The sequence below is a fragment of the Carlito syrichta genome, unplaced genomic scaffold (genome assembly GCF_000164805.1).
Source record: "Carlito syrichta isolate Samal-C Ts95f unplaced genomic scaffold, Tarsius_syrichta-2.0.1 Scaffold305632, whole genome shotgun sequence".
Taxonomy (NCBI): domain Eukaryota; kingdom Metazoa; phylum Chordata; class Mammalia; order Primates; family Tarsiidae; genus Carlito; species Carlito syrichta.
The window spans coordinates 603,603-613,873 of NW_007249728.1; the positions used below are offsets into that span (position 1 = coordinate 603,603).

The 10,271-nt window shown below is 37.0% G+C and overlaps 1 protein-coding gene across 1 annotated transcript; it reads left to right on the plus strand.

Moving 5' to 3' along the window:
* Nucleotides 1-5,278: 5,278 nt before the first annotated feature.
* On the plus strand, nt 5,279-5,996 carry CLDN17 (claudin 17). The gene has a single exon (XM_008061869.1). The coding sequence runs from the start codon at nt 5,309-5,311 to the stop codon at nt 5,981-5,983; it is 675 nt and encodes a 224-aa protein (XP_008060060.1). The 5' UTR covers nt 5,279-5,308; the 3' UTR covers nt 5,984-5,996.
* Nucleotides 5,997-10,271: the final 4,275 nt, after the last annotated feature.

Below are 10,271 nucleotides of genomic sequence, written 5' to 3' on the forward strand. Positions count from 1 at the left end.
GTTTCAATCTTCTGCATGTGGTCAGCCAATTTTCCCAGCACCATTTACTGAATAGGTTTTCCTCTCCCCATTGGTAGGTGGTGGGGGCTTTGTCGAAGATGAGTTGGTTGAGAAATTGAGGTTTTGCTTCTGGAATCTCAATTCTGTTCCATTGATCTATATGCCTGTTCCTGTACCAATACCAAGCTGTTTTGATGATTGTAGCTTTATAGTAAAGTTTGAAATCGGGTATTGTGATACCACCTGCTTTGTTTTTTTTGCTGAGGATTGTTCTGGCTATTCTTGGATGTTTGTGTTTCCATATGAATTCCTGTGTTGTTTTTTCTAGGTCTGAAAAGAATGTTGTTGGTAATTTAATGGGTATTGCATTGAATTTGTAGATTGCCTTAGGTAAGATGGACATCTTCACAATGTTGATTCTTCCGATCCATGAGCATGGGATATTTTTCCACTTGTTCATGTCGGCTTTGATTTCTTTGAGCAGTGTTTTGTAATTTTCATTGTAAAGGTCTTTCACGTCTCTGGTCAGGAAGATGCCAAGGTATTTCATTTTTTTTGTGGCTATTGTGAATGGAACTGTGTTTTCTCATTCTAATTTCTAATTCATTATTATTATTTTAACACAAACTTGAGTTTTGGTCATGTCAGTCCCATGCTGAAAATCTTTAACTAGCTTTGCATTGATTTTAGGAGATTATTAAATGGTTTACACGACTCTGCATCACTGGACCTTGCCTGCATTTGCAACCGCATCTCAATTCTCACCCATTTCTTTTTCCTTCTTCTCACCCAATTTTTTGCTTCAGCCTTGTAATTGCATTAGACCCAAGCTCTCCTTGGCCTCAGAACCTTCACCCAGACATTCTCTCATGCCCAGAATGCTTTTAATCCCACTCATTGCCAGATTACCTGGCTAATACATACTCAAGCTTCAGGTTGTAGCTTAACTATTGTTTCATCAGAGATCTCTTCCTTCACCCCTTAATTAAAATTAAAATTGCTTCTGTTTATGCACAGTTTATACCTCACATTTTCTTAATCTAGCTGTATCCCAATTTTTAATTACATGTATTTTGGCAATTGCCTGCTTCGTATTTACTATGCTCACTAAAACATAAGTTAAAAACAAACAAACAAACATAAGCTCTGTGTGGATGCAGAATGGAGTCATGGTCAGAAGCTAAGTTTTGAAGTTGGGCAAAAGTCAACTCAAGGATATCTTTTGGATTTTATTTTGGAGACAATGGAGAACTAATGAAAAATTTTAAGTAAGATGCTGGTATGTGCAGCATTTAATTCAGTGAAGTTTTTTGTGCTTCTTCAATAGAATAATGATCAGAAAAGAGTAAAGAAGGGTCTCAGAGGCAAGACTAGATAAGGCATTGAAATGATACAGAAGAGGAATGTCAAAGGGCTGAACTAAGGCATAGTAGTGTTATAATAGGAAACCTATTTAATGAATTAGAATAAGTGTCATTCAATAGTTGGTTTCCTTGGAAGCAGACTCTAAGGCAGAGATTAATGTGCATGTTTATTATGATCTGAGGAAAGGAAGTAAAGGAATAGGACTGTACATGAGAAGAAGTCAAGTTGTGGTGCAGATGCAATAAAGGCCTCAGCTGATCACAGTGAGCTCTGGAGCTAAAGTGACCCCTCGGTGTTACCCCCTAGTTAGAGCTATTGGACTTGGACCTTATCCCCCCATATTGATGAATTATGGAATATGGCTGCCTCTATGAAAGGAGAATGATGTGGATGACATGCCTGTTTTCAATCAATCACCTGAAGGAGGTTGACAGTTAAGGATGACAGCATTCTTAACAGCTGGAAGGGGCTTCTGTATGGAACATCACAGTATTCATTATAGGTTCATATTATTGAAGAAGCTAAGAAGAAAAGTAAGCTGAAGGTGATAAACTGTAACAGGTCTGGGCTAAAGATAATAGATTCATTAACTATAGGTTGATAGGAGGTAGTAGGCACTGTGGACATAGATGAGATGGCTTAGGGAAAGTATATTGAATGAGAAGAATATTGAGGTACAAGTGGAAGCCTGGAAGAAATAACAAGCAAAAACAAACATGGTAAAGGTCACCTATAAAAATAAGACACTGATTGGAAGACTGAGGCGGAAGGATAGCCGGATCCAAGCAGGTCGAGGCTGTGGTGGCCGGGAGCGGCCACTGCACTCCAGTCTGGGCGACAGAGTGAGACTCCAACGAGCAGACAGAGAAGTAATAAGCAAGATAATATATCAAAAACAAATGAGACAAATATTGTCAGAAAATCTTTCCTCGGTGCTTGCTTAGGACTAGGTACTTTGTACAAATTCCATTTAACCTTCCTTTGAGGTTGATATTATTATCCTGATTTTGTAAAATAGACACTTTTGAGAGGTTTAACAACATGCTCAAGACGGCTGGCTAAGGCATCAAGCCAACACCAAAACAAGTCTCTCTCCAAAACAAGTCTCTCTCCAAAGCATGTGCCCTTAACTGCCCCATTAGGTCTGTTGTGATCTTTATAGAATGATCAAGTAAGCAGAAATATGGATGTGTTCTTCAAAGATGGTATTTAGGGTGTCTGTAACATTTCTGGCAAGGTTTCAGTGGGTAGCATGGTAACAAAAAGCAGACTTCATTGTGTGAAACAGAGAAAATACGAGAGTGGACCAGAAGCTGTACACACAGCAGGGGATACAGAACTGGCCAGATGGAATATTAAAATGGAAGAACATTGAGTACATTTGTTTTATTATTATTATTATTATTATTTTATTTTTATTTTTTGAGTTGGAGACTTACTCTGTCACCCAGGCTGGAGTGCAGTGGCACGCTCACAGCCACCACAGCCTCGACCTGCTGGACTCAGCTGATTCTTCCGCCTCAACCTTCCAAGTAGCTGGAATTACAGGTGTGTGCCACCACACCCAGCTAATTTATTTTATTTTATTTATTGTAGAGATGAGGTCTCGCCGAGTTGCCCAGACTGGTCTAGAACCCCTGGGCTCATGTAATCTTCTTGGTCTCGGCATCCCAAAGTGCTGGGATTACAGGCTTAAGCCACCACACCCAACCAGAGTATGTTTGTTTTATAAAGAACAACTCAGAGAAAGGGAGATAGTATAGGTACAGTGAAGGAGGTAGTGGTGAATGGAGCAAAAAGGTAGAAGGGGATGAGATTTACAGAAAAGTTGGAGAGGAAAGCAGTATCTCCCCCTAAATGTAAAGGAGAGAAAATAAAAATGGTTTTGACAATTTGCTTTGGCTGTGAGAGGCAAAATCCAAGAGCTTCTCCATTATTTATGTTTCTCAGATTATTCTTACATTTAGGATGTCCCTCCATATTTTAAGTAAACATATGTTCTCACTTGTGTTTCTTTGTAATATAGATCAGATGCTCTAGCTAGTAAAAAGTCAAATAATTAGAAACCAACATATAGGAAACTTCCTGGACCAAATGAAGATAGAGATAAAACTGAGATAGAAGGAGGAAGAGGAACTAGAACAAGGAAGTAGAGCTGGAAGTAACATGTCAGAGTAATGCTGGCAAATCCTGTCAGGGTAGAAATGGCTAAGCCTATAGTAAGCCAGAACAAAGGGCCCAGAAAGTCCTTCATCTTGAGCTGGTGCTAGGAAACTGTGAACTACACAGAAATCATCTGTTTGCTCAGTGGTTCACATTCCTTAGAAAGGAAGTTCTCAAGCCATTTATTTAGAAAACTCAGTAGTTTTTATATTCCTTTAATAAATTAATGGGCTCTTTAAATCTGGATGGTGTTGGACTTCCCATTAACTCTTTGGCCTGGTTGACCGAAATGCAGTGCCTTTTGAAAACTGTAATGTCTCCTATCTGGAGTGTGGTTGGCATACTTGCTCTGGAATAGTTTTCCACTTTAAAATGGAATCCTTGCAGTGAAATGTAAAAGAAAAAGAGGAAAAGTCCGCACCTCTCACATGTAGCCCTCCAGTCTCCAGGCAACAGCAAGTCAGGGATGCCAACTTGATTCTTGAGCTTTGAAACGATCTCAGTTTAATTTTATTTGCTTTGAAAATCATTTGAAAAGGGGTTTTGTTAAATTTCATATTTAGTCCCATTCATATGAAAGGCTTGAAAAAGCATCTTTTCCTCCTGTTTTTGAATCAGACTGGACAACGGAGGTAAGCATAGTGAATTAGAGATCTGGGTTTGTTTCTGAATCAATTACCACATAGCTTGCCTTAGCCTAGTAGTTTGTGAGCCTCCAGATGCCCATCTGGCAAATAAGTGTCTTAAACCTGACGACCTTAAATGTACTTTCTAGCTTTGAAAAGTTTTCTAGTATCTAAATTAGAAATAATTGCATAGTTAATTCGAAGGACAACTTTTTATATTGTTCCACAAAAATGAGAGATACATTTTTGGCTTTGATAAATGTGATATATTTCAAGCGGCCACCGTAGTAACATCAATGAAAGTTTACATACTAGGGGGCGGGGTGGGATTAAAAAAAAAAAAAAAAAAAAAGTTTACATACTAAACACTATTTCAAAAGAGATAGAGGAGTTACTTAACAGTTAATACAATAATTACCCATTAATTATAAGGAGTGTTCCTGTATTTTATTCCTCTCTGGATCTTAAGAATAAACTATGAAATGTGAATTTTTTGCTCAAGTTTCCTTCTAAGTATCAATGGTTTCAGTAGAAGTCTTGAACTAGTATGTATACATTTCTTGCTTTCCAAATGTTTTTTATTAAAGCCAGAGTTGTTTGGTCATATTAAGAAAAGGTGACTTACACTAGAAGAAATTAATAAAGCCCAAAATGTTTTTTAATTACTCTCCAATAAACTAGCAAGATTTTGGCATTATCTTCAGCTGTAAGTTAACACATATATTTATAAACTTTTACATCAGAGTGATTTTTTAAACAGGAAGTTTTCTGCTCTGTAATTAGTAATCCACAAAGGAAGCTTTGACACTTAATTACAGCATTGCTAACACAATAATAATACGAGAAATTCTAAAGTTGAATGCAGTATTTCTTGACACACCTCTGGCTACCTTCTCATTGGCTGGGAAACAATTATGTATGACTAGTAAATAATCCATACAGAAATGAATATGTGTGTACAAAGACAGCATGCATTTACAACAGGTGCTTCTAGTTAGGCCAAGTTCAGTCACAGCTGAAGATTTGAACTAAAACCTTTGGACAGCAGCTGAAGAGAACATCAGAGACAGCTCTCGATTCAAAGAACCCTCCACGTTCTGCATGTTGAAAATCTTCTACCATTTCAGATTGGACTAGTCTTCAAAGTAAAGGCGATGGCATTTTATCCACTGCAAATTGCGGGGCTGGTTCTTGGGTTCCTTGGCATGGCGGGAACTCTTGCCACAACACTTCTGCCTCAGTGGAGAGTATCAGCTTTTGTTGGCAGCAACATTATTGTCTTTGAAAGGCTCTGGGAAGGGCTCTGGATGAACTGCATCCGACAAGCCAAGGTCAGGTTGCAGTGTAAGTTCTATAATTCCTTGTTGGCTCTCCCGCCTGCTCTGGAAGCAGCCCGTGCACTCATGTGTGTGGCCGTTTCTCTCTCTTTGATTGCCCTGCTTATTGGCATCTGTGGCATGAAGCAGCTCAAGTGCACGGGATCTAATGAGAGGACCAAAGCATATCTTCTGGGAACTTCGGGAGTCCTGTTCATCCTGACAGGCATCTTCGTTCTGATTCCGGTGTGCTGGACAGCCAATATCATCATCAGGGACTTCTACAACCCTGCCATCCATATAGGTCAGAAACGAGAGCTGGGAGCAGCACTCTTCCTTGGCTGGGCGAGCACTGCTGTCCTCTTCATCGGAGGGGGTCTGCTCTTAGGGTTCTGCTGCTGCAACAGAAAGAAGCAAAGACATAGATATCCGGTCCCTAGATACTGTGTGCCACACACAGATAAGCGAAGAAACGTGACAGTGGCTAGTAAGTCCTCCACCAGTTATGTCTGATCCCTGCTTTCATCTCCAACTAAGGATTATGGTCAATGTGTTTTAGACAGTCCTGTCAGAAACTGTAAGTACGTCAGGCAGGAGAACTTACTTTATAATTAGATTTATAAGTTGAGAGGAAAATTGCAATTTGCTGTCTATGGTAGGAATAGAAATGACTTACTTGGACATTCTGACCTCAGGTGTATTAAATGCATTTATTGTTGTTGAACTCAGTCCCCATTTTAATTTTCCTAGTGTAAAATCAAGTATACCCCAAATCATTTGCAAATATACAATATGGACTGTTCTGATTTGATCATCATATATTGCAATTTATCATCCATAGCAATAAACAAACATCTATTCGAAAACATAATCTGTTATTTTTCATCAAAGTATTTCTTATTCTCATACTAACAACTAAATGGTGACTTTTTTTTTTAGGATTATCCTGGAAAATTGTAGATATCACACAATGATTAATTTTTATTTTTTATTTTTAAGATGAGGTTACAATTCAGGGTTGGGTATACAAATGGTGATTGTACAGGTGCATAATGATTTTTAATTGCCTTTGTCAAGTACGAAAATATTCATCCAATGAAAAAGTTTGTCATTCTTTTAGGAAACTCACATGTACTAAAAAATTAGACACTTAGGAAAAACAGGGCACTGATTTCTTTTAGGACATTTAAGAATATGGATTTTAAACTCTCTTATTTATACAGTTAAGTTTGCTTATAAGAATAATTTAAAGAAAAATAATTTATAAATGAAAAATAATATACTTCCACAGCTTATCATTTTCACCTACAAGCAACTATCTTGATGAGATACATCAATACAAGACTATTAACACTCAGTTCTTAACAACAGGCTATGTGGTCCTGATTAGAGAGTTGAGGTTGGGTGTTGAAGGGAATGGTTTTTGTTCCTTGTTTTATTCTTTAGTCATTGCACAGGTCTAAACACACAAAGCAGAATGAGGAATTCAGGTAATGATTCAGGCAATTAGTCAGGCTAAGATAAATACCTCCTTATTTATTCTCTAATAAACAAATAGCTATGGTGAAGGTATTTTACTTTGCTTGAATTACATACATTATAACCGATGTTTATATATCCAGTCTTAACTCTTCAAATGTGTTTATTTTGTAATAAAACATATTTAATTTACAGTATAGAATTGTAATGAAAAGCTTACATTTGTTCACCAAATATTTGTTGTGCATTCTTTCTTATTATAAAATAATAAAACAATTACATATTATAATGATGTTGATATATTTAACCGTGAGGTCAATTTGAGATTGAATTTCTGTTATCAGAATATACCCTAGTAACTCTGAAACATTAACTTGGTTTAACTCAAGTCTGGAAGTTGATATTAAACCCTCACTCCATTCTGTAAACTACCAGCAAGACTTCAGGAAGTCAAACCATTGGTAGTATAAAACTGCATTTTAAACATCAGCAGTATTTCAATGATAAGTATCACATAATATCTTCACGTACTAACAATAAAAATAAGAAAAACAGTCATGGAGATAGATTTGTTCTAAGACTGTTTCTTTATCAGACTTTATTTAGAAAGGCCTAATACTGAGTATGCTGGAAAGGAGTCATTTGTCTTATACAGTCAAATAAGTAAGCCATCAAGACAAGCAAGATATATGCTTAAAGGTTGTCAGGGAATCATTTGTCTTGCCTTTTGTTTCACCTAGAAGTAATTAGCCTTACAAGGATGGGTTGCTCAGTCTAAATGAGGAGGCATGTTATTCTGCTAGCCAGAGGATCAAAGAGTACAAAGGAGTAATATTTAATGAAATCATGAGATAATATTAGCTACTGAATGTAAGGCAACATTTCAAGAAATAAGAATTCTATTGCTTTCTCTTTCATTAATCAAGGTGCAGTTTGGGGGAAAAAATTTTTTCTCCTTCCTCTACTCTGCTGCAATATTTTTCCAATTGCACCAAAAATAAATTTTACTAATTTTTGATTAAAGATGCATTGCAAACGAGCATATCCTACTGTAATCCCAGTCGTGCAAGACATTTATTTTATTTTCTAAAACTCAAATTCAACTTCTTGGGTACTTCCCCACATATTACACAGTTCTTGGGATTTTTTGCAAGGTTAAACAGTGTTCAGTGATAGTTTCAGAATGTTAGTCCACTGGCATCAGTCCTTGCAGGTAAGAGATGTCACCTGGTCTTTTTAGGCTTCTCAGCTCTATCCATTCTGTCATACTTGGCCATTTTTTTCTTTTTTGTGAGTGTTGTTCTGGGTTGCTTGAATCAGTGGATTTCAACCACATTAGAATTGTTTGGGAAACTTTGAAAAATACTGAAGCAGCTGGTGTTGGGATTATCTATCTACCATTTTCTAGATCCTTGGCCAGGAACCTGACCTGCTAACCTGGTTACCAGCTATCCACAAGCAGCGATGGAAGAAATGGCTGCTTCTCCTTTTTTTTTTTTTCTTTTAATGTCACCTCCACAACTCTCCTTCTCTTCCCTCATTGTCAAAAACTTTGTACAATTTCATAGAGGCTTTTGGAAGCCATAACACACAAACTAAAACTCATCTAGACTATATTTGCCTTCAGTTTTGCTATATATTCAGTAAAATGTTTTGCTGACCACCTTCCGGAATGAGGACCAGGGAAAGAAGAAAAATATAAAGAAGAAAAATAAAGTTAGTATCATATGCTGTTATCCAAGTATACATGGTTGAAGATGTTTTAAAAAAGTAGCACTATTGTAGTTTACAAATTTAATTAAATGAACTACAAACCCTTTTCATTTGCAAAAAAGCTTAGTATATTTAAAAGCATTTTGTTGGGCTCTCTTGATCTTCTTAACCATCATGTACTCTAGATGGTGTAAATAACATTTTCAAAATATGTCAACAATAAGAACTAAAACTTATAACCTTGTGATTATATGACTTGTCAATGTCACATAGTGTTAACATGGAGAAATCAATAATTCAACAACTGTACTAAGTCAAGCCTTAATAAGCGTTTGAGGAATGATTAAAAAATAATATACATACACTATAATTGTTTGAGGTTTTAACTAATATGGATCCCCTCCTTCCTAGAGAAGAAATGAAATACTAGAACTCAGAAAAGTAAAGCTAGTTCTTAATTTTTGAGTTTGAAAAGCATATATTTTGAGTAGATTGTGGGCAAAGAAGAATAATTAGAACGAGGTTTTCTTCGTACTTAAGATTATAAAATGATTTCTTTGGGTGAAGGTAAAATAATAAGAACCTGAATTTAGAGGATCTAAATATCAGTGTGCCTCTGGGAGGGGCCTGGTAGCTCCTCCCTAGTCCACTTCTTGGGGTGTGGGGCACAGAGAAATTACGAACTCTCAGATGGGTTTGGGAATCTAAGCGCAGAAATTATGTGTCCTGATTCAGGTGGAGCAGAAGACGTTAACAGAATTTTCCCTATGACCCCCTCAGTGTTGGGGGATATGGAACGTCTCTGTGATGCCATATTTAGTCTGACAGTCTAAAAGGTAATCTTGCCAAGCTTAGAATACCACAAGAGTAGGAGAATATTCACTATCCATCTGAAGGACACAGAGAATTGCCATATTCAAAAAAGTCTGGTGGCTGGGACTAAGTGAGACACATCAGTAACACACATGGATACACAAGTGGCCCATCCACATCCTATTTGCCTGTTTTTCTTGGACTTCTTCTGTCTAATCTATATCCCAGGGAACTCGATACCATAGGCTGGGCAGTGCATGCCAAGAGACGGCAGTGAGAGTAATCCCCAGGTACAGGCAATAGGAGGAGAGTCTATTTGTAAATATTTAAAAAATAATAATGAACTAATTATTGGGTCTGTTTTCTATCTTCACATGCTGACCTTTCTAAATAATTTCAGTAATAAGTCACCCTTGATCAAAACAAACAAACAAAAAAATGTAATTTGTTGGTCTAAATTCTAAATAATCATTGTGGTTACTGTTCAGACAGTGTTATGAACTGTTGACTTGGGTGCCTCCCCTTCCCATTTATATGTTAAACTACTAACACTCAGTACCTCAGAATGCGATGTATTTGGAGATATGGTCTTAGTAGAAGTAATTAGGTTAATATTAGGTCATTGGGGTAGGCTCTAATGGAATGCAACTGGTGTTCTTATAAAAAGAAGAAATTTGAACACAGTGCAGAGTGAAGACTGTGAAGAGACAGAAAGAAGACAGTCATCTATAAGCCAAGGAGAGAGTCCTGCAACAGATTCTTACCTTACAGCCCTCAAAAAATAACTAAATCTGCC

Coding starts and splice junctions, on each gene's coding strand:
- CLDN17 (XM_008061869.1), top strand. CDS start 5,309: ATGGCATTTTATCCACTGCAAATTGCGGGGCTGGTTCTTGGGTTCCTT.